This window comes from Misgurnus anguillicaudatus, chromosome 17, assembly GCF_027580225.2.
Source record: "Misgurnus anguillicaudatus chromosome 17, ASM2758022v2, whole genome shotgun sequence".
Taxonomy (NCBI): Eukaryota; Metazoa; Chordata; class Actinopteri; order Cypriniformes; family Cobitidae; genus Misgurnus; species Misgurnus anguillicaudatus.
The window spans coordinates 33,277,701-33,303,651 of NC_073353.2; the positions used below are offsets into that span (position 1 = coordinate 33,277,701).

Sequence of the window (25,951 nt, forward strand, 5' to 3'; positions counted from 1 at the left end):
GTGAAATTATAAACAAAATTTGAATGGGGACACATCATGAAAATCTGACTTTTTCCATGTTTAAGTGCTATAATTTGGTCCTCGGTGCTTCTGTCAACCTAGAAAATGTGAAAAAGATCACCCCAGTAACTTAGTTTTGGTAAACCAAGCATGTGAAAAAATATTAAAATGAGATTTGGCTCTCCTTGTGATGTCAGAAGGGGATAATACCACCATTAATCTGCACTATCCAACCACGGCACTGCCATTTAGTGCAGATGTCAACTCATTTGCATTTAAAAGGACACACCCCAAAACGGCACATTTTTGCTCACACCTACAAAGTTGCAATTTTAACATGTTATAATAAATTATTTGTGGTATTTTGAGCTAAAACTTCACATACATACTCTGGAGACACCTTTAAAAAGTCTTGTGAATAACACGTTATTTCCCCCCATAATTAATTTATGACATTTTATGTTTTATCAACATAGCACAGAACAATGAGTTTAATACTTGCATTGGAACGAAATCTCCTGCAGATGGCAGTCTATGTTGTACAGCAGCTGTTTTTTGTGTGTGTTTAGTGTGTTTTTATGCCACATAAAAAACTATAATCAGATAAGGAGGTAATTTAAACAAAAAGTCTTACAAGTCTGTCCCAAAAGAATCAGTGCTAGTTTTCCAGCCCAACTCTTCAACTAATGTTGGTGATGAAGTCAGTTCTTATCTTTGACACATGAATCAGAGTTCCCGTGCCCCTCCCTCTTAGACCCCCATGTCACACTTTATAGAGCTTGGGATTGGTTGCGAGTTTTGGGTAAACTAAAATGGGTTGGGCCAAAGCATCGGGGCAGTCCAAAAAATGTGACCTATCAGGGTACAGCTGTTGCTTGATGGCTTAGTGAGACTTGCCTGTCACCTTCCCGGGGGACGTGAGATTGGAGGGAGGGAGCGATCTTGAGTGGGGCAACTTTACTTCGAGGGCAAGGGGACGAACGTCTGGGCACCATAGGCATAAAGCTGGAAAGCACTACAGAGTTGGAAACCCTGCAACTGAGTAATCATCAAAGGATCTAGCGGTCATTTTTCCATTGAGACCCTGAAGAACTCTGGGATTTGAGATTGATAGGTGACAAGCTGAGGCCGAGTCTTCCAGAAGGCTGTAGTGGTAGCTGCTAATGCAATATGATCCACTTGGACTCGCTCTAAAAATACCATCCTGACGGAGTACATGCGCAGGCCCTATTCGCCTAATTGGTGAAAAGATTAAACTTGTTTTTTAACTCTCTAGATGGACACCATCTCAAGGATGTGAGAAACATATTCCAAAACATTTATGTTGCGGAATCCCGGGAGAGTTTTTCGGATTCATATTTCGGATTCTGTGTGCCTTTTAATGCAGGTAGGCCATTTTCTGTGCCACTACTTTTCTAAAGCAAGCCACTTTTTAGTCTTAGAAGTCATGTGAGTATTGCAGTCTACGGTTGGTGATAAGCTTATACCTGGAGTGTTGCATTTAATCTGCTGAAATGTTTGGAATATGTTTACCATATCAAAGCGAATAAAAAAAATCATTTTTATTTATGAAAGATTTACTATGCATTAATGAGTTATAAAATTACATTAAAGCATTAAACTGTAAAGTCCTATAGTGTTTGAAGAACTTCTCCACCGCATCATGAGGAAGGCTGAGTTCCAAATGACCCTCAAGAAGGGTGCCGATGAAGAACCAGGAGGAATGGCACATCCAAGTCCCAGGATACCATCGAAACGAGCAAAAGTTGGTTCTGATCAATTCGTACCAGACCCTTCTGGTTCTGTCTACCCAACCACGACCCCTCCAGTCTTCATTCGGAAGATGAGGAACGCCGCTGTAGGCACCGGCTGTGATATCCGTCTCAAAGTGGCCATTGCCGGAGACCCACAACCTACCCTTTATTGGTACCATAACGATGATCTGCTCAACATGGACAACCAGGAATATGGAGGTCTGTGGATCAGGGATTGCAAGCCCAGTGATGCTGGTCTGTACACCTGCATCGCCATCAACAGTCTCGGAGAGGCCAGGAGCAGCGCAGTCTTGGCTGTTTTGGATTTGGGTGAAGGTAACTAGAAGCACACGTGTTACATATTAAGATGTCAGTAATTATCAGCTAGGCTTATTATCAGGCCCGTGTTGCTAATTATCAAGTTAAGGAATAAAGGCGAATGATCTTGCTATGTAATGTGACAGTGTGATAACTCGCTTAAGTGGTAACACATCCCTCGGGTGGTCTCAGAAAATGACGCTTAATCCAACGTGAACAATAAGGTTAAATGGCAACTCCACCTTTCTTATTCACCTTGTTTGGTTGTGGTTTATTTGAGGCAGTATGGTGGCAGAGAATGACGGGGGCAGCTGATAAGACGTCCCAAAGTGGAGCTGCAAGATTGCGGCCCCTAAATTCACAATGCTTCGTCTTCCAACATATTGAATCTGCACTCACTATATCATTTTAAAATGGAAAATATAGCATGCTTTTTAGGGATGGTGCTTGAATAGGGAATTGTTGAAAATGTAAGGAGTATTTTATGAGTTAGCCTCACCTCAGTGCCTATCATTTTGGCAGTGTTGTGTCATTAAAGGATTAGTCCATTTTCTTAAAAAAAATGCAGATAATTTACTCACCACCATTTCATCCAAAATGTTGATGGCTTTCTTTGTTCAATCGGGAAGAAATTATGTTTTTTGAGGAAACATTCCAGGATTTTTCTCATTTTGATGGACTTTAATGGACCCCAACACTTAACAGTTTTAATGCAGTTTAAAATTGCAGTTTTAAAGGACTCTAAATGATTTCAAACGAGGCATAAGGCTCTTATCTAGCGAAACGATTGTAATGTTTGGCAATAAAAATAAAAATATGCACTTTTAAACTTCACATAATTGCGTAATGACGTAGAAAGGTCACGTGTTACATATATAAAACGCACATTTTAAACAATAATCTGACACAAAGACATTAATTAGTATCATTGGACATACAATAACGTTGGAACGGTCCTCTTTTTCCACACTTGTAAACACTGGGGAGTAGTTTAGCATTCGTCATCCGTGACCTCTTGATGTGATGACGTATTACGCGAGGTCGCGCCGGCGCACCACAGGACCGGAGGAAGACAAGAAGTTGTGGTTTAAAAATGCATATTTTTTATTTTTCTAATCGTTTCGCTAGATTAGACCCTTATGCGGTTTGTTGGGATCCCTTAGACCCCCTCGAAACTGCAATTCCAAACCGCATCAAAACTTTTACACTGCAAAAAACTATCCTCAAGAAAAAAAATTCTTAGTATTTTTGTCAGTAAAATATCTAAAACTATCTTAAATAAGATGCCCCTTGATGAGCAAAACAACGCAAGAAAAAAAGTCTAGTTTTTAGACCAAAAATATCAAATTTAAGTGATTTTGTGCATAAAACAAGCAAAAAAAATCTGCCAATGGGGTAAGCAAAAAATCTTGAAAATTTTTCTTAAACAATAAATAAAAAAAAATTCAAGAAAAATTTGCTTACCCTATTGGGAGATTTTATTTGCTTGTTTTATGCACAAAATCACTTAAATTTGATATTTTTGGTCTAAAAACTAGACTTATTTTCTTGGGTTGTTTTAGTCATCAAGAAAAAGCATCTTAATTTAAGAATTTTTAGATATTTTTACTGAAAACAAGACAAAAATACTAAGAATTTTTTTTCTTGAAAATAATTTTTTGCAGTGTAAGTGTTGGGGTCCATTAAAGTCCATTAAAATGAGAAAAATCCTGGAATGTTTTCCTCAAAAAACACAATTTCTTCTCGACTGAACAAAGAAAGACATCAACATTTTGGATGATATGGTGGTGAGTAAATTATCTGCATTTTTTTTTTTTTTTAAGAAAATTGACTAATCCTTTAAAGTTTATTGCCAAACTAAGGTGCATTTTATGTCTCTGTATTTTATTTTATTGCATTGCATTGTATTTTATCAACAGGAATAGTTTGTTATTTTAATTATTCCAACTTTCACATTTTCTTGCATCTTAATGGTTACAATGCAAAAGTTTCTTATTTATTGCATTGTTGGCAGCTAAAAGCATTAAAGTATGTGGCTTCAAGGATTGTTTGTTACTCTTCCTTCAGCCTGTCGTGCTGTGCGACAGTGACGTCTGTGGGTCATGATGCACGTGTCAGTCCTCCGGACAATTTGAGTTCACACCTGTCCCGTCAGTCAGCTAAATGCCATATGTCTTTCCCTTCCTTAGCGTTACAATGGGAGACTTTCAATCACTGACCGTATGTGAATGCTAGGCCTTTCATGCAGCACATCTTGAATTGTTATATAATTTTTAAATGTATCAAAATTAACTCGTGGTGGCCATGAAAAAAATGCAATATGTTTAGGTGACATCTTGGGATATCCGGGATAGGTTTTGGCATTGAAATACAGCTGGTGTTTAGGTGTGTATACTAGTTGTGTTGTGTAAGCCTACATAAAAGATTTATTGTGTTAATAACTGGTTCTGAAGATGGTATACTCGGCTTTCCTTGAAGATCTTTTAGTGTGCAGTGTAAGGCAAGAGCTTGTCTTTATAGTTTGATGAATGTCTGTACAGGTGAGCTTGTGTGCAAACCCCATATATGGACAAGGTGGGGGTGTGTATTATGCAAATTGCATATTGTCTGTGGGCATGCACTTCTTCATTTAATATAATATAGTCTGGTTTCATAAACATTAAAGTGGAAGACACCCCATTATTTTCATCTGCTTTTTATGCTCCTTTCTCTGCCCCATTTCACTCTCTTGAATTTTATTGACTGCGTTTACATTTCAATAGGAATCTGATCAATAGTGTGATTGCTAATAATCAAAGTTAAGAATAAGTGGATCAATATATTATATGTGAAATGAAATGACCTGTGCTTGTTTGTTGGTACTTAAAGCAACAATGAAGTTCATATTTACCCTATAGTTTTATTCAACAACACGAATATCAGTGTCAGTAGTCAGCGTCTCTTCTGTCTTGAACCGAAGGACCATCTCTGTCGCTCCGGATATTTTGGGCACTGGAATGTGCCAGGCCTCAGATTTTCGCGATGTTAATAGGCCGCTCATTCTCTGGTTACGCAGGAAGACATCACAGCTATAAATAGGCTTTCAGTGCTGTAGTTTTGTCTGGGCTTTATTCAATTAAAGTCAGTTTGATCAAAGGGAAGAGGACATTTTACCTAGTTTACTTTTTCAATATTGTAGCTGTTTACTCAAGTAGTGCTATTGGTACCCAGCCAGCAATAGCCGTCATTTCACATTCTAGGTTAACTACTGATATGCAATTTTCCGGCTTCCACTTCTAGCCAAAATAAACTTGGTTACTTGGAATTTGGTTACAATACATGTCATTTTGCCAAAATCATTTTTGAGATATATGATATGCCTTCATGTAAGCAAAGTTAACATTAATATTACAAGGTGTTTGGTTTTATTTATTTGATTTTTTAGAGGGGTATGGTTAGAAGTCTATTAAATTTACCTTGTTTTAGCCTAGACATCTAAAACAAAATTGCTTGCTGGATACGTTCTCAAAATCAGTATTGATATAGACACTGAGACAAGAGACCAGGATTGTGATCTTATTTTAAATATATATTTTTCTATCCCAAAACAACCACTGCAATTTTCTTGAAAGCATTGTATGAGGAGACCTTGTAGTATGATCTGCATTTGCCCCAGTGATGTTGTATTGTTTTTTCCATCTTGAAAAAAGACTTTCCTATGAGATTAGGCTATCTGTCCCCAACTTGTTATGCCACGACAACTAAGTAAAGTGTTTAAAAGTTGATTTCCTTTAAAATAACTAATTCTGTGGCACTATCAAAAAAGGCTTTGTTTGTTGGAACATCCAACCACCTTGACATGGAAATGCGCCAATTTTGTGAAACTCCCATATATCGCAAAAACTTTTTTACGCTCACATTAGGTGGTTTTTCAGGTAATTTGGAAACAGTGTATTTCGCAAATCTGCAATGGAAACAGTTTATTAGCATTTTCAGGTCACCTGATGCAAGTCAGTCACGTAATTATTATTTAAAGATGACACGGTAACCTCCCAGAAACGTATAAGAGGTTTTCCTTGCCAATTATCTCTGGATAACACTCCTATATCTCTTTTGATTTAAAATAATGTACTGTTACCTCCAAGAAAAACCTACACTTAAAATTACTTTCTAACTTAATATTTTTGTCTTGCTTTCAGTACAAACATACAAAAATTCTTAAATTAAGATGTTTTTTCTCGATGAGCAAAATTACCTAAGAAAATAAGTCTAGTTTTTAGACAAAATATCTTACATTTAAGTGAATTTGTGCTTAAAACAAGCAAAACAAATCTGCCAATGAGGTAAGAACATTTTTCTTGAATTTTGTGTTTAAATTCTTATTTCAAGATTTTTTTTCTTATGCCATTGGCAGATTTTTTTTGCTTGTTTTAAGCACAAATTTCACTAAAAGCAACACTATGTAGTTTTTTTACCTTTAAATAATTTCTCTAAAATTATTTCAGTGATAGAACAACTTTTAACTGGACAAATTGTACTGTTTCTGCAACCTGAGCAGCCTCCTAGCTGCTACAAGCACACTCTGAAAGTGGGGGTGGAGGGTAGGAAACACAGCCCCGCCCCTCCCCCTGCCTGCAGAAGAGTGTCTGATACCATGCACTGTTGCGCTTTTCAACCACACGGGGGAGCTGTAAGTCATTTTACATGGAAACTACATAGTGTTGCTTTAAATTTGATATTTTTGTCTAAAAACTAGACTTATTTTCATAGGTCATTTTGGTCATCAAGACATTGGGTCTCATTAAGCATGCGTACCACAAATTTGTTCGGACGTTTTAACTTACATGTTGTCTAAGTTGTTCTTGTGTTTCTGCAAACATTTCGAAGAAATTTTAGTATGAAAGTTTTTGTTGAATCATGATTTGTAAGTTAAAACGTCTGTACGCACATTTTACAAACAAATTTGTGCGTATGCATGCTAAGTGAATGAGACCCAATGCATTTTGATTTAAATGTTTTTAGATATTTGTACTTAAGACATGACAAAAATACTACACTGTAAAACATTTCTATAGAAATTACAGTATTACTGGGTATTACTGGCAACTAGCTGCCAGTTACTTACTGTAGATTTTACATTTATGTTATTTACTGGCAACAGTTTGTACAAAATTAAATGAACATGAAATATTTTCAGTCTTTATCTTCTACAGTAAGTTACTGGCAACCAGCTGCATAATTACAGCTAATTTTTTACAGTGTAAGTAAGAAAGTCATTTTTTGCAGTGTAAACTTTGCCGCTCCTAAGTTTAAGAGGCTTTTCTTGGCATTAATGTTTGGATAATCAGTCCTTCCAGAAATCGCTGAGTTTTTTTGTGATTGTTGCGGGCAAAAATCCTTGATCTTGCGTTTCTTAAAAGATTCGATGGAATATGTGGGATATTTATGCAATTTTATGTGATGAAATTGCGGGAACTTGCCAGAATTACGAGAACTTGCAAAAACTGTTTGCAGCTTTTGGAGCTTTTCATTGATGTTCACGTCTCATAATTACGTCACTCACTAACATTCCCATGACAATGGCTGTGCATGTGTGAAGTAAATGCAACGTTTTTCAGTTTTCTGCTATGCCATAATGCGGGAATTAAGAAATCATGCAAGCCCTGCATATTTTGCCAGCAGAAATCTGCAATTTATGCGGCAAATGTGCAGCGTATTTAAAAAAAAATGCATCCCCGCATAAATATGCGGACTTTGGCTGATTATGCATTAAATAATGCAATCGCATAATTACATTTTTCTGGAGGGACTGGATGATACTCTTACATCTCTTTTGGTTAAAAATAATGCCTAGTACGGTGGATGTGATATTAGTTATTAGAAATTACTTATCGCGAGAGGAAAAATACCTTTCAGTCACGTATCATCGGTTAATGGAGACGTGGTCATTTTGCTATAATTTTTTGTCAAAGTTTAAAAAATAACGCTTACATTTTTTGCAAATCTGCAATAGAAACGCAGCTATTGCCTCAACCAATAGCAAGTTTCGAGCAGGACACTCATTATATTTTCATTACCTATTGATGACACTAGTGGTACAGTATAGAAATTAGACACTTTAAATTTAGATAATTCGAGTAGATATTATTTTATACTAATACATTTAAACTACATGAATTGTGATTCATCCAAAATACTTGGAATTGGGAGAAATGCTAGAGCAACAAGACATGGGATTTGGTTTCAGCCCACACACAGAGCGCTCCTTTCGGAGCAATTACTGCTGTGTGTAATTTTCCATTGGCCTCACAGGTCAGGTGGTCCGCACATATGCTCCTCGGTGTGTAGTGTGCAAAAGGTCTCAAATGTCATTTATATTTGTGACACACACAAATGATAATCCCCAACAAACTGCTCAACATTTGGAGGACTTTTGTGTTTGCTTCTGTTCTTTGCGTTAATGGACCATTGCAAAGTGACAAAGTCATGCATTTATCATCAGCACGTATGACTCATAGAAAATGATGACGGCTTTCAAATATTGTTCTTTTCTTTTGTGGGAGGTGAAGTGAATATTTCACCACTAGCAATGAGGGTGATGCATACTGTGGTACATTTTGTCACCCTCAACAATGCGCACAGCTGTGTCTGCTCCAATCAGTCATTTTCTGTCTATCACCAGCTTTTCTTTGTCCACCTGAGGACATAGGGAGGAATTAATCGATGGTGAATGTAAAAAGACTAATTTGGTGCATTAGAATAAACTGAGTTATAAAGAATTTATTCTTATTTCTTGAAAATGTTCTTTAATAGTAATTTCAATGGTCTGAAACCTCCCTCAGGCTGTGATAAAACATTATTGCCTTTCCAATAGGCAATCGGTGGCATTCTGCATCACTAGAAAGCCCATTTCCTTTCCACTTTAAGGAAGTTATCCTTTCCTTTTGACTGCGTTTACATTAACACTTAATGGTGATCCACTGATTTTAATTTTCTTAAAAGCATCTTGTTTACTTTCTGCTTGCGCTCACATTGGCCTGTAGCGTGTGGGTGGTTTTAGCAAACCACTGGTGTTGCACTTTTATATGCCCTATCAATAAATCTGTTCCTTTGTTTATTGCATATGCACGCTTGAGATTTCTTATGCTAAACCTAATTTTGTCATTCATTTCTAAGCCAATTGATTGCCGGTACACTGTAAAAAATCTTATTATTTTTGTCTTGTTTTCAGTAAAAATTCTTAAATTAAGATGCTTTTTCTTGATAAGCAAAATGACCCAAGAAAATAAGTCTAGTTAGTTTTTAGACCAAAAATATAAATTTAAGTGATTTTGTGCATAAAACAAGCAAAAAATCTGCCAATGCATGGGCTAAGCTAATTTTTCTTGAATTTTTCTTGAATTTAGTGTTTAAAAAAATTACAAGATTTTTTTGCTTTCCCCATTGGCAGATTATTATTAATTTTTTTGCTTGTTTTATGCCGAAAATCACTTAAATTTGATATTTTTGGTCTAAAAACTTGAATTATTTTCTTGGGTCATTTTGCTCATCAAGAAAAAGCATCTTAATTTAATCATTTTTAAATATTTTACTGAAAACAAGACAGAAATACTAAGACATTTTTTCTTGAAAATAATTTTTTTGCAGCACTGAAAAAAAAAACGTAAACAAAAAAATCTACTTAATAATGCATGAAAAACATGTTAAATAATTAAGTAAATGTTACTTTTTTTAGAAGTTAGATTTATTTTAATCGTTTAGGTAAAGTCTATTAGTTGAAAATTGAAGCATTGCTGTCCTAAAAATATTAAATAAATTGTATTTACTTTTTGTTATTTTCTTTAACATAGTTCTATGGACTATAAGCCAGTCATTAAATAAACTTGATTCTGAACAGAAATGCACACAAACTGCGTTTTTGACATGCATTGTCAGCACTGTGGAGAGAAATACAATATAATGTTCTAAACAGGGTTCATGTAAAGAAACACTGATCACATAAACGGTGACTTCACAAAATTATAATTTACAACAAAACAAAATCAATAATATAAGAGCTTAATCCTTTATGACATTTTATTAACAAATATTTAAGTAGTTAAAGTTCTTATCAGTTCTTATTCTGTGATAAAGCTTAAAAAAGAAAAAATATTCAGGCACAAAGGATTATGGGTATTCCTTACAACATGTGCAAATAAATGTAAGTTCATTTTACTTGAATTTTTTTGTTTAATGGATTTAATATTCTTAAGTTCAATGAACTAAGATTTTTTACTTGAATCTGCTAAAGTTTTTGATTAAAATGTACTTAATTATTTTAGGACTATGTGCAGTGACTATAAAAGAGTTAAATAATACAAGAAAATATCTAATACGACTTACTATTTTCACACAGTTTATTTTCTACATGAATTAATTGTCTATTTATCATCATTTTACTTAGGAAAATCTAGTTCTCAATAAATGTTAATATTATTATGTAGAAATTATGAGAGTTAATCTAATATATATTACTACACCAAAAAGTTCCTTTTTTCAGTGAGTGTAGTTCAGTCATTGTATTGGCTGATTGATATAATGAGATAAATAAGACATTTAGGTATGGTTTCACAGACAAGGTTTAAAGGTATAGCGGAAGATTTTTTCGAATTTTAGAAAAGAATTGCCCTCTCCACTTTAAAAAAAATGCAATTGCGCATCACCTGCTCCCGAGAGGGAACGGCTTTTAAACGTGTGCACGAGAGAGCATGCACAAGCCTAGTTCTTCTCATGCACGCTCTGTTTACAAGTTGCTGTCAGCATGGCTCATACATTGAGATTTGTATTGTGTCTGCGCGGTGCGTGACTTGTGCCAGGGCTAGCATCGCTAATCAAACTTACATCAACTAGCAGTGATTTTAAATAGATTTCTCCAAATAGCGTGCCAAACTTTACCTGTCGAGTAGAAACTTAGCAACTGAGGCATCAACCTGGCCCAACCTGTGCTTTTAGTGCACGCCAGCGTGTAAAATATTCCCCCAGAAACACTCGGGTCTTGTTTCTTTCTTCAGAGGCTTTTCTTTTCTTGTCATACAATTCGTAAACACTTTTTCTCTTGCGACCATCAGTCATTTTGAAAAAACGCGAGCTTCAATGAATGGCTGAAATCGTAGCTCACCACACACATATATATATATATACCTGAAAATGTGCATGTGCAGAAAGCGAACCTAGGGACAAGCACGTACGACAGTCTTACGTAAACATATCACCAGAATGATTGACAACTAGGATGACCAATAGTCTTGATGATCCATCCGGAAAAAGAAAATCCTCCGCTATACCTTTAAGCCTATATACTCCTAGACTAAAATGAATATGTGTTTGAGCTGTCTTAACTGGGAACAACTTGCACTGACATTTCTTAAAATATATTGTTTGGCCTCAGGAGGATGCACACCAGTAATAGTTTTTTTGAAGGCACATTAATAAAGACTAAACTAAGTCTTAACTTAATCTAAGCCTTGTCTGTGAAACCGCCACTTGAAGATTTATTAAATTTGGTTTTAGCAATTCAGTTTGGTAATGCTAGGCTTCATCTTTAATCAGATACATTTTCACTCTGCAGCATTGTATGAACCTGCAGATGTGTTACATTTAATTTTGTAAACAGTGAGATTTTCTCAAAATGTCAATCGAAATCTAACAGAGAACTGTTTTTCACCAGCACCTTTTCTAACGTATTTTTAATTTAAGAAAAATTTGAGATTTATTAAGAGTTAGCTCAGATTTGGTTTGTAGTGAGTCATTTTTTCTTAAACCTTACCTTTTTTTGTTGAGAAAAATTATTGCTGTGCTGCGTATGCTGTGATTCAGTGATTCAGAAAATAAGTTTAAAGGTGCTGTAGCAATATTTTTTAGTGTGACGAAATGTGCTACCTGACAGATCACACCTGTGTCTTTGACAGCCCTGGGTCCTGAAAACACCGAAAAATCTGTTGAATTTTAATGAGGAGATGGTTTTTCGAATCAGTGTAGCTAAATCTGGCAACAGCTCCAGTACTTGATACCTGTTTATGCCATTGCATATAAAGTTAGTCAAAGATGTGTATAACAAACATTCATAGTCTACCAAATCCTTGTAATGTCACCGAGAAGCAAGCAAGTGTGGTAAGACTACAGATGCATCCTCAGAAACACATGTCACTTTTATATAAACCTTCACTTGTTGCTATGAGACCTCAAGGAAAATGGCATTTCCCTCAGGTTATCCTGCAACTTAAAAGCTGCAGAAGTTAATAATGTGAGGTTGTCTGTGATCCACCCATCCATCTAAAAATGAAAAATTTTCTTCCGTTTTGTCGAGAGCTAAAGATTCAAACATTTGCAAGTCAGCAGCCGCATGTGTCAAGTAAAAGAAACGTGAGGAAATATATAATAGTATAATAGTAAAGGTTTACCAAAACTGATTTTCACAGTAGTTTGTATTAGACTTTTATCTGAAAGCTGAACAAATAAGTTTTTCATTGATGTATGGTTTATAGAATAATATTTGGCTGATATACAACTAGAAATCTGGAATCTAAAGGTACAAAAAAATTAAAATATAAAAAATAGCCTTTAAAGTTGTCCAAATTAAGTCTTTAGCAACACATTACTTAAGATAAATACAATTTTGATATATTTAAGGTATGACATTTACAAAATATCTTCATGATACATGACTTCCTAATGATTTTTGGCAATAAAAAATTGATCCAATGTATTGTTGGCTATTGCTACAAATATACCTATGCAACTTTTGACTGGTTTTGTGGTCCAGGGACACATATAATTAATAAAAACATTTGAACTATTATTTTGATGTATTAGCATAGCTTATATTCTGTAGTAAAAGAACATAGCTACTTTGCATTTAAGACCCACTGAAGTGCATTGTAATTTTACATGGATTGTTTGGTGGGTTGACGTAATTTTTTTATGAAGCAGGAAGTTAGGGCAGGACGTGACTCTCCCTTTTAAAATAGCTAGTAGTGTTTTGTTATAGACTGAAATTGTATGAATGGCTAAACTGAAAAATGTCATTAAAATGTTAAAAGTTGATCAATATTGGTGAAATGTGAGACATACATTTTAAAGTGCACCTATTTTCTTGCCAAAAACAACATTATGTTGTGACTTTGGTATAATACAATATGTCCACATGGTTTATGGTAAAAAACACATTATTTTCCACATACCGTACATTTTTGTAGCTCCAGATATACTGTTTTTATCAAACGCTCTGATTTTGCACAAAGCTCATCGATCTGAAAAGCTTTGTGTCTGAATAGCCTGACGTCAGCCGGAAATGTGAGGCTCCTTACCATGTTTGAAAGATTCGCTCACAATGCAATGAAAACCGGAGTTAAATTACAGGCTGTGAGTCAAAGTGGGAGAAATTATGATAATGTCGTCTCGTCTACATCACCAATCCCAGGAAGTAAACTGTTGCCTACAATCCGTGTGTTTATTGTATTTCAAGAAAAGAGATTTACATTGGAAATGATAACTTATGTCATCGTTTACTTTTGGGTTATGTACCTTTTGCATATTGTTAACATGTACTAATACACACCAAAGGAAATGTAAAATGAATCGGATAATTGGTGCTCTTTAAATACTTCTAAATGCACATTTTTTCAACGTTGTGGAGTTTGTAGATTTATATAATGCTAACATGTTCATATATAAAAATTTATATCCAAAAAACTTAAACTTGGATTTCAGTGGGACTCTAAAAAAGTATGTGCCGTTTATTAGCATATGGTACTTTGAATGAGGGTCATCCAATCAGAAAGAGTCTGCACTTTATAAACAGTAAAACTGTAAAGAATGCAGGTTTTCCATTCCCGTTGCATTCCCACAAGTCAGATTTCACTCATGGCACTCCCCGTGTTTTCAATTAAATGCTGTGAATTAGCATACCTCCGAAATGACATCAATTCATGCAGAGTTCTGTCCCATGATACCACACTTATTAAACTGGGGCGAACACAACAATTGCTCCAGACCCATAGATTACCCCTAGAGCTATGAAGCTTACACTAATTGAATAAACACTTTATAAGCAGAATATGCAAGAGTTCATTTGGGTTCAAAACCCTTTGCACACTGAACTATTGGTTCATACGGTATGTATAAAATTCATAGTTTCAGCTTAATTCTGATACACTCTAAAAAGGATGTTTAAATTTTTTATTATTATATTTAACACATTATGTGTCATTTTTGTGTTAAAATAAAAAAAAGTGACAACACGAGTTGGTTTAAAAGTAACACAAAATGTGTTGTTCCAATAATAACATAGAAATGTGTCAAGTTTGGGACAACGCAAAAAATAACAGATTGTGTTGTTTCTACCACATTAGTATTTAGAGTGTAGGCTGTGGATTATTCAAAGAAATTATGAAATGCTGAAAAATACACACTTATGACCACCTAAATCAAATGAAGCCTAGGGATGAATTTATAAGACTTAATTGCCCCAAAGAGATTTCGGAAGTCCTATCTGAAACACTACAATAATTTGCAGTCTTTCTCTGTAACTATGTGAATACTTGTGATGCATTTAACAGTTTTTAACAACGTAGCCGCGACGGCGTATGTTCCGCGTCGGTTTTCATTTATACTTTTGCGTCGTCGTCCGCGTCGACGTGCAAACACACCCACAGACCGCTGGTAGGCAGTAACCATGTGTGTAACCACAGTAGCAGCGCGAACGTCAAAGAAGAAGAAGCTTAGCAAGTTAACCCACAAACGAAGAAGAACAGCAACTTGTTGTGTATAATTTGAGAAGACCAGCAATGATGGAAGTAAATAAACAACGACTTTTAATGCAGTTTGAGTTAAATCACTCCTCAATTTGTCCAATCTTTGTTTTCACCGTCACAAACGGAAATACATATGACGCAGTTTTTTTTTACCTGACGGGAGGGGTTCTGGTGGACCAATCACAGCGCTTGCGATCTGACGCGCTGTTAAAATTTTTGCGAGGTGCACGTTAGGCTACGGATAGAACTTACACACGACTATAAATCGGGCTTTAGAATTTGTCCAGCATCAGATTTTTAAAAAGCCCTTGAAGCCAATTTTTTTGGACATATAAGATTAAGATCTGAACTTACTACAACCATTATTTTTAGAGGATTTAAAACATATTTCATATAGAATTATTTACATTTTTTAGATTATCATTATCAAAAATTATCATTACCGCAACATGATATTACATTAAATATATGCATTAACAAACTCATGTTTGGGTAATGAGAACTAAAAAGTTGTCTAGGTACTATGACAGACAAAATTTAAATTTTTATCTGGAGAAAAAAAATAAGAACTGCTTACCTGGTAGCCAACTTGAGTGTCACAGTCAATTATGTCCCTTCCAACATTTTTTTTTTTGAAAATGTTAGTTGCTTGAGGGCTTAAATAAGGATTGAAAGTTGTCGCGGAGGATGAGAACATTTTTCTTGGACACATTTATATTCCTTATTATTATTGTCTCTAAATTTACCAATGATCACCAAATACCACATGTTTCTTTACTGTAAATGTTTTTAGTATAACATGCACTGAAGCTTTTTAGTTTTTAGATTTTTTTAATTAAATTAATAAATTTTCCATGTCAAAGAAACAAAATCCAGTCATGGACACGTTGCGGTAATGAACATTTTCCCCTTAAATGTGGAAAAAACAACAAAATTGGTTTGTATGATGTCATTTGAAATCATGTACAAAATAGTACATGAAGAGATGTTTGTAATTAGGGATGCACCGAAATGAAAATTCTTGGCCGAAACCGAAAACCGAAAAAAGGAAACCAAGGCCGAAAAACCGAAACCGAAACACCGAAAGAAATTATTATGCCAATTATTAGTACAATTGCATTTATGGCTATCACTGTGTACTAACTTTACTAGGGGTGTGTGACAGATCAAAAAACTCACAGTTCGGATCACATTACAGTTTTTTCAAATTATTTTTCGGATCAGCAAAAAGCGGGTGGGAAAAATCTAATTAACAATAAAGAAATTGCAAACATTAATAAAAAAGAACAAAGTTGTACATTAATAAGGTCTGAAATTAGCATTAGGTACAGAAATCAAATTAAATGAATCATAACACAATAAATTTAATATATTATTATTTTTAGAGCTATTTGTCTCTTTGTCATGGGTTGTTTGATTAACATTAATGACACAGACTTAAGTAGGTTAATCTGACTGTAATGTATACATACACTTAAGACATAAACAGATGTTTTTATTAGAAAAAGAATACTGTGGAGATCATTTTGTTTATATGTGCCCTGTCAATAACAGAGATTTTATGTTTGCTTGTTTTTTTTAAACGCGTCTCTCATGTATGTGCACTATTGAGGGCACTTATACGCGCACACACAAAGAGACGGAGAGTGAATCCAAACAGCGCAACAGTCGCTCCACATAAAAACGTTAAGTTGGGTTTCGTTGCTTTATTCGCCAAATGTATGTTAATGGATTACAGTATGAGACACATTAGCGCGACTCTCTCTGAAGTTTACACATCAAGACATGCTTAATCTTTGCAGACGCTTGCAAACAGGTAGACCGTGAGTGAAACCTGCTTGAGCACGAAGGGGAGGGGTGTGTGACGACTGATCACCGTGAGTGAAACCCAAGCGCTAGCGCACAGATGGGAGGGGCGCGGTTGACATTTATTTTCGGTTTGATTTTTATTTCGGCCCGAAACCGATAATGCCAATTTCGGCCGAAATTTTCAGCGACCGAAATTTCGGTGCACCCCTATTTGTAACTGTATGCTTATTATTTTGATAGCATGTACTGTTTTATCAAAATGTTTCATGACACCTCATAAGTCTAATTTCGCGAGAATCATCCATGTTTTATCAGTTTGGAATCGAACCCACAACCTTTGCAGTGCTAACACAGTGCTTTGCCAATTGAGCTACCGAAACAAACCTTTGATTAAGTAGATACAGAAACATAGTGCAGCTTATCTTTTATTCATGACAACCATTTCCAGCATCAGTGACCGAAGGTCAGCACGTTGATGGTGTGGATACATGTTGAACAAATGCTGTGCTATAAACTGTTTATGATCCATCTGATTCAGATAACATGATGGTATGATTCTTCTATGAATCTCACAATACTGCCTAAATAGGAATATATGCTTTGTCAGTTTGATCGTGTTTGTGTGGCATTGTGTGTGGTTCAGCTGTTTAAGGATGCTCCTAGTGGGACTTCCCCTAAGCAAACTGCATTTGTTGCTGTCCTTCACAGGGTGGATAAACACTCATGTTGTGTATTTGTGTGTGTGTGCTTGAGATTGTAAGTGAGTGAGATTGTCTCACATGTGACCTGCCAGTGAAGGCATGTGTTTGAGATGATAACCTAAATTAAGCCAGCAATGATCAAAGCCTATAAACACCCACTGCACTGCTAGTCATGATAACCCTGTCGGTCTAAGATACACAATTCACACAATTCTGCTCTGCTTGGTTATTTGGGGGGTGCTAAGACACGCTTGTCCTGGGTATAAGAAAACATATGTGCCATTAAATGAGTTATTTTACAGGTTCATCTTACATTGGACTAGTAATACATTCAGAAATGCAGTTGCCTGTTTCTTGGGCAGTGGTGCACAAATTTAACTTCAAAAGTAACATCATTGTTTTATTGCCTACTAAGTAGTTTTTGTTTGGTATACTCTGTAGTTCAAATGTTTTAAAAAACTTGATCTTTTAATGATCTTAAAATATTTTAATATGGTGTATAAATGTTTGAAATAGACTTTTAAAGGGACATTCCACTTTTTTTGAAAATATGCTCATTTTCCAGCTCCCCTAGAGTTAAACATTTGATTCTTACCGTTTTGGAATCTATTCAGCCGATCTCCGGGTCTGGCAGTACCACTTTTAGCATAGCTTAGCACAATCCATTGAATCTGATTAGACCATTAGCATTGCGCTAAAAAATAACCAAAGAGTTCTATTTTTAACTATTTAAAACTTGACTCTTCTGTAGTTACATCGTGTACTATGACCAATGGAAAATTAAAATTTGCGATGTTCTAGGCAGATATGTTTAGGAACTATACTCTCATTCTGGCTTAATAATCAAGGACTTTGCTGATGCAACATGGCGGCAGCAGGAGTAGTGCTATTAAGCAGTGCCTGAAAATAGTCCCCTGCTATTAAAAGTAACCAAGGGGACTATTTTTGGGCAGTGCGTAGTATCACTATGCCTGCTGCTCTTTGGTTATTTTTTAGTGCGATGCTAATGGTCTAATCAGATTCAATGGATTGTAGTAAGCTATGCTAAAAGTGGTACCACCAGACACAGAGACCAGCTGAATGTATTCCAAAACAGTAAAAATCAAATGTTTAACTCTAGGGGAGCTGGGAAAAAAGCATATTGTAAAAAAAAAAGTGGAATGTCCCTTTAAATTAATTTTAAATTAATGATTCGGACCATATAATGAAGAAACAGCAGCCAAAAAGACCACAGAATAGACTGACATTATTTTAATTTTCTTAAAATAAACATCTGAAACTGCTTGATAAAATGAGCAAAATGTGCAAATTCTAGGCAACTTTGAAAATGTTAAAATATTGAGATAGTTTGATTTATCTTGGATGCTTTTAGTCATTACATAATTCCCATAGTTATATTTGTGTTGTTTCACAGTTTTAGTGGGTTTACTATTATTTTATATTGTGAAAAAATCTTTAAATGGTATTGTACATTTCTTTAGGTGTCAGAAAATGTGACCCTTGTCATATGTCACAGGTATCTGTAGAAATAGCCAACAATACATTGTATGGGTGAAAATTATAATTTTCTTTATGCCAAAAATCATAAGGATATTAAGTAAAGATCATGTTATATAAAGAGATTTAGTAAATTTCCTTCCATAAATATATCAAACATTTATTTATTATTTATTTAGTAATATGTGTTGCTAGGGAGTTCATTTGGACAACTTTAAAGCCGATTTTCTCAATGTTTAGATTTTTAAATAGTTGTTTATTTTTAAACAAACCATACATCAATAAGACGTTTTCTTATTCAGATCAGGGGCGTCATGCACCAATTTTTTTTAAGGGGGCACAGTGTGCAGCTCACAGAAATTTGTGCATACACAGACATCAAACGAAATATAGAGCTTTCAGTCTTTTCCATGGCACTTACATTTCTAACAATCTGAACACCCCTGCTTTCATGCAAAACCTCCAAAATAAAAGTGTTGACGAACTTTCATATCAAATACTATTCAATTGGAATAATCACATATTGGTATCATATTTACATCTGAAACGGCACGTTTTATTTATTTAAGTTTTAATAAATTACTTGTTTAATTGTGTCATTAATGCATTTTGCACAAGAACGGCATTATTCTATTAAATTAATATAATTTTAAATCCATAAAGTATACAAACAACAAAAATGACATAAGCTATAGCTATATATTTTAATCTTCAATAATGATTTAAAAAAAAATTGTAGATAAAATTATTGTGTGATAAAATTATGTGTGATTTCGTGTCCCCGTGAACTCTGGCGACCTTTGTACCAAGATAAATCTAGAAATCTACTAATATAACGTACTGCGTACTGGGGTTTGAAAAAGTTGTGAGCGTTTCACACGTTTCAATTCCTCAGATAGCAAAATGCAGCAGCAACAGCAAAAAGCCCATGAGCGATAATGGCGACTGCCGCCAGAATAAAGTAACGTAACACGATCAAAACACTATCAAAACGGCGAAAATATCTGAAAAGTGACAAGGATGCAGCACATAATTGATAATATTGTGCATATTAAACAGATTAAAAGTCAAATAATAGATTAATGGATGCTTCTTTGATTTGGAGGTTGCATGCGAAATCCATTTGGTTCAAAAAAACCAAGGGGGCACGTGCCCCCTCAGTTTGAATGGGCATGACGCCTCTGATTCAGATTATGTATAAATCTCATTTTCAAAAAGTGTACCATTGTGACTTATGTGGTCCAGGGTCAGAAATATGTTTTAAAGCAAATGTCTTACTGCTATCTGCATTGTCATTTGAAGTAATTACATTTATCACAAATATATTGAATAACTGATCAGTCGAGAAGATCTCAATTTATTCATGCACTTGAACCAGATAAATGGTTCAGCTTTTCATGCTGACCTAAATATTACAGGACAGGCATGTGTGTTTGATAAGGCTCAAAGATAAACTCTGCCCTTCAAGAACAAGATAGCCCTGCATGATATGTTTACAGGACATAGTTCTAAATACAAGTACATTATCTTTAGATTTTTACATGGCATCTGACCACTGATATATCTGTATTTCCTGAAGTAATTGTGTAGCCGTTGGCACCTGATAAACACTATTGAGAGTCACTATTGTCCTGCTCTGTTTGTTAAAGCACTCTGTAAAGCTACAAAGACTCCTAAGGGAGCAGAAGACTATTATCAGCATCCACAGACATTACCCATAATGCTCTTAAGAGCCTGACTTTGAGCGCTGAGTGCATCTGCAGTGTGACTGCATTGTTGCTCAATGGCCTTTTGTTATTGGCTTAGTGCTGCATAGTCGGCAATGTGTTATGCATTTACCTCGTTCTGAATTAACAAGCATTTTTAAAAAGCTTTGCGCGGAGTTACAAATGTAAGTGACAATTGCTTTAATTAGGTAGAATGGGGCATCATGTTATTTTCTTGGAGCTCAACAAAATCCCACCATTCCAGGTTATTCCAGTTATAATGGCAGCTGGAAATGTGTGTAAAGAGGAATGAGAGTTTTTTTGTCTCAGACGTGTGGTTAAACTAGACTTTGTGTTTCATTGACATTCATATGTATGCAGGGGGACAGAATTCGGTTTGATCTCTGACCCGCAAAAGAATATATTAAAGAGAGAAATTATCTAATGACCTTGTGGATTAATATAATGAATATAGTTTTAAAGCTGAAGTAGAGTATTTAAAGATTTTAAAGGGGACATTTCACAAGACTTTTTTAAGATGTTTCCGGTTTTCGGTTCAACCCTAAAATTCACGTTGCTGAACCGGTTAGAACAAAAAAATAAAGTTCCCGAACCGGTTAATAACGTTTCATGTCAGCTGTGGGACATACAAATAAGTAGGCTGATCATTAGGACATTAAACTTAAATTATGAGTCTACATAATTTTACTTAAGGGTCTTGTCATCAAACATTAAAAAAGGGTACATTATTTGTTGAGTGCACTTAAATGACTACAGTATGAGACACAGTAGCGCAACTCTCTCTCAAGTTTATACATCAAGAGTTCTGATCTTTGAAAGGCGGAGTTGGACCAGACACATTCAACCACTTTAGTGCCTTTTGCGGTTCAATTGTTTAAAATCACTTAAGTGTGAAAATTTGCAAGCCTTTGAAACATGTGCAAATGATCAACTTTCACCCTATTTAAATTTGCGTAGTAATCCGCGAATCGCATGCGAGCCGAACCGTGGGTCGTGACTCGTGATCTGTACGGATCAGGGATCAACTGCGATCCGTTACAATCCTAAAACAAAACAAACATCTTGAGATACTTGGTAGCCTACAATATTTAGGTTACCATTATTTTAATTTACGTTTCTGTTCCGGAACATATATATTTTGAAAGTTTCTGGTTTCGTTTCTGTTCCTTGCAAAACATCAAAAGTTTCTGGTTTTCGTTTTCGTTCCGTGAACCGGTTCAAAGCCTTGTACAAAACTTTATAGTACTTTTTCTGTCGCTACCCCCAAAGGTTCGTTTTTGTATCTTTATGGATATACAATACAAGGACCTATTGTGTACTTTAAGGAACAATTTTGTACCGGTAAATTTTATGGTTACCAAGCCGTGTTAACTGTACCTTTTAAAGTTACACAATATATCCTTAAGGTACAATAATGTTCCCCAAAAGGTACAATATTTTATTATGTTTAGTATACCTGCAAAGGTACAAAACAGAACTTAATGCTGCTTACGCACCAAACGTAAAGCATTACATTCCTCACTCTAGATTACTCACAGGATTTAACTTTGTGTCATGCAAAATTTTCGCTTGAGTTGAACTTGCATGAAGACGCGTTTGAGGCGTATAGCGCATGTTTTCGTGGCAATCGCGCCGCCCAGTTCGCATCATTTGCATCGCAGGTTCGCATCTATTTGCGTCTTTGCATTGACTTTGTATGTAAACTACTCGCAAATCACTGAATTCGTGTTTGGTGTGTATGCCTCATTAGGTCTTTACTTTTATTTCTGACAGTGCATGCTCGAATGGAAGCCAGCACCTCTCATACTGACCTATGTTCAGTTTGTAATGGAACCAATTTATTTGTTTTGTTGTGTTGTGCACCTCTCAAAATCTATGGTGGATTGTTTTTTTTCCGGTTTCTCCCATTTACTGTTTTAACAGTAAATGGAAAAGACCAGGTACATTGGATCATATTTGATAAATGGCTGATATGTGCCTTCAGCTCAAACAAAATCATCTCTCATACTGAAGAAGACAGAGAGATGCTACGGTAATATCTGTGTGGCCAGAAGGACAGTGATATAACAGGCTAAAATTTGTCTCTGTAATTGTATCACTGTTCCATTATGCGAGTGTACGTCAGAGACAGGACAGCTCTTACTTTGTGATAAATGTCTGTGATGGATCATCTTGCTATTTGATCTGGCAGGATCTTTAAAGAGACCGTCCAGGTTTAATACAAGTCAGGCTATATTAACAGCATTTGTGTCCATTTTCACAAAAGTCATTTTGTAAGGTGCCCAGGTTGAAAAACACTCTTTCAATGTCACGACTAGAAATTCGGATAAACGAGGTCAGTTTTGCATCGTATGTGCAAGGAAGGATATTAAAACAAGTCTGTTAATAATTAGTACGCCTTATAAACCTATTGTTTTGTATCAGGATGCTGGTCATTCATCTATCAAAACAAAGAAAATACATTGTTTTACACATTTCCACAGGACAAAGAACCTCAGAAATCATGGTTTGTTAAAATGAGAATGGACATATGATCTAATTTTGAGATAAGAGCAGCGCAATGTGTACATAAAATCTGTTTTGGTATTAGGCTGTTGGCTAATCACTAATTTTTAATGTACATATCTCCAATTCTTACAGATTACAAAAAACCAAGGCATAAATAGGTTAAAAACTTTTCTCCTGTAAGTGTTTTAAACATCTTGGTTGCGCTGGTTCCAGTAGTGTATATTCATGATAAAGAATTGATCCAATTATATTTTAGCCAGCGGCTGACATCATATGTTTCCAGGGTCAAAGAAATCTGCCTAGGCCTTCAGAACGAACAGTGCAGGCGCCTTTAGCTTAAGATAAATGGCAATGAAATCATTGCATTAACCTATTAGATTTTGAGTTGGTGTCATTGGCACCATAGCAGGCTAACAATGACGTCAGCATTTTCACGTCATTTGATTGGATTGACCCCCAGATGTTTTAAAAACATAGCGGAAAAAATTCCTGCGAGCGTTCTCCAGCTTAACGCAGAGTCACGTAACACTATTCGATCTGTCCCGGATAAAAACAGAACTGACTGTAATGTATGCTATGACTTCCTTCAGCATAAAAATCTGTGTGAGAGCATGTGACAGCTGTATGCATTGACATGTTTGGCAGTGACTATTCCTGTGTCCACTGCTTTGGTCAAACGGACATTCTTAGCCCTACAACGAATCAAGACTTATGCCAGAAATACTACTGGACAGTCTCGACTTTTAGCATTAGCCTCTATGGCGATAGAAAAGGACTTCTTGTTGTACAACAGAGTGATTGAACTCTTCTTGAGAAAAGAAATGAGGATGGATTTTGTTTATAAATAATCCACATGCTAATTTGTTGAGTTTAATTCCTTTTATTTAGTAAGCAAATAATATTTGTAAAATGTACATTTTGTGAATATCACTTTTTTAATAGTAAACTCTTTGCAGTATCCTTGAACAGTAGACTGTCAACAAAGTAATTTGTTATACTTGTAAGATTGTTCAAGAACCATTTATGCGATTTCTTTAGCAAAAAGACCTCATTTCAAATACCTTTCAAACGGGTTTCTTGTATAATATTCGCTGCATCTCATTTTGTGGTGTTTTTAATAAAGTAAAATTTGACTGTTATTCCTTGAGGTGTAAAATACAGTAATTTCTATTTCTATTGACGTAACTTCATAATGATACTGTAGTATTATGAGATGGATTAATTCAGATAGGACACCACTGAAGTCCTAGGTGTGAAATGCACGGACCGCCACTGCCATAATCTGAGATGACAATGGAGCTGTTTGTTGCAAGGAAAACCATCCACAATCACAACAGCTCTTTTTATGCACTCAGACCATTAACCTCCCAGCTTCAGTTACTGTAAGGGATGATTAAGCCAGATTTGCTTCGATCATTTTTTGCAGAGTGTCTCCAAGGCACCAGCAGGCTCTTAGAGAACCATCTGCTGTGGATTTATGACATTTCGCAGTGGAAAACAAATTGCTTTGTTTTCATATTGCTGTATTTTGTTTCCTCTTTAGGATTATTCAGGTGATTGTTCCCCCAAAACTTTATGGATGTCAAGTGGGGTGTAATACCCAGTTGTCCAAATTCATAGCAGGATCTTAAAGAACAAGTTCGGTATTATACAATTAAAGCTCTGTTTTCAGATTGTTTATGATGAAATAGAACGGTTTTTGACATATGCGGCTGCCCCGAGAATTCTCGGGTGTTTGTTGTTTCACCTCCCACCTCTCACCTCTATAATGGCTGTATAGGTGCACAGGAACAATCCTTCCTAAAATGCATTAAACTTTCGTTTACAAAGACGTGAAACTCACCGAGTGGTCAGGGGTGTTCACTGATATGCTCACACAAAAATTGCTGCAAAAGATGCTTTCTAACAGGTGTTTTAGCATTCGTTGTAAACTTGTGGACCTATTTTTCCAAACGCCTCACACCCGTACATTCTTCCGTTGAAAGCTTGAATAATAGACACTCCAGACCAGTTGGTGGCGATAATCCACCTTTGCCAATTGCAAGAATACAAACAAAGTTCCCGGTGCTGAGTAATACCGTAGCATAGAGCATAGAGGTGGGAGGTGATACAAGAAACACCCGAAAATTCTCGGGCCAGCATCATATGTCCAAATATCAGTCAAAACTGTTCTATTTCATCATAAACAATCTGAAAACAGGGCTTTAAGTGTAAAATACCGAACTTGTCCTTTAAGTATGCGTGCATACTGTCTAGGTTGACCATGTGATACTGTGATGCAGGCCCAGCCGCAGAATGAAATGACTGAGGGGGCACGTGAAATTTTAAGGGGGCTTAACTTTAAACCAAAAAACACACATAGAATGCTTGCTTTCAGCAGATTTTGGAATGCAGCATTTTAGTAAAGCACAATATTTGTACTAGTATACTGCACGGCTAACCAAACAGAGAAAACTAATAAAATTGTAACTTTAAATTTCGATAAAAAAATCATAATATTAATAAATCTTACCTTTTCAGAAGATCTGCAATCTGCTTGTTTTTGTATTGAATTTTTTCATTAACACACAGTGTATGCTTACTGAAATAATATCATAGCGCATATCATAAGTCATAACCCGGATAATAGCGCAGATAATTGTTGGATAAACCCCTATCCTTTCCATATATACAAATTTTGGGGGAAAATGTAACTCACAAAAGATTATCGTTTTATTACATACAGTAATTGTTACCATGAATCAAGGTTACAAAAGTTTAGCATTTTACATACATTATTATTTTGTGAATAACACAAATCATGAATGCACGTTTATCCTTTCCTGTCCAATCATCTTTTAGTGCTATTATTCATCTGTACTTCATTA

General features: G+C 35.5%; 1 protein-coding gene across 1 annotated transcript in view; it reads left to right on the forward strand.

Moving 5' to 3' along the window:
• Positions 1-883: 883 nt before the first annotated feature.
• spegb (striated muscle enriched protein kinase b) overlaps positions 884-25,951 on the forward strand; it is a 118,683-nt gene continuing 93,615 nt past the window's right edge. The window contains 2 exon segments of the mRNA XM_073854646.1: positions 884-1,387; positions 1,630-2,090. Coding sequence (XP_073710747.1) covers positions 1,664-2,090 — 427 coding nt within the window. The 5' untranslated portion in view covers positions 884-1,387; positions 1,630-1,663.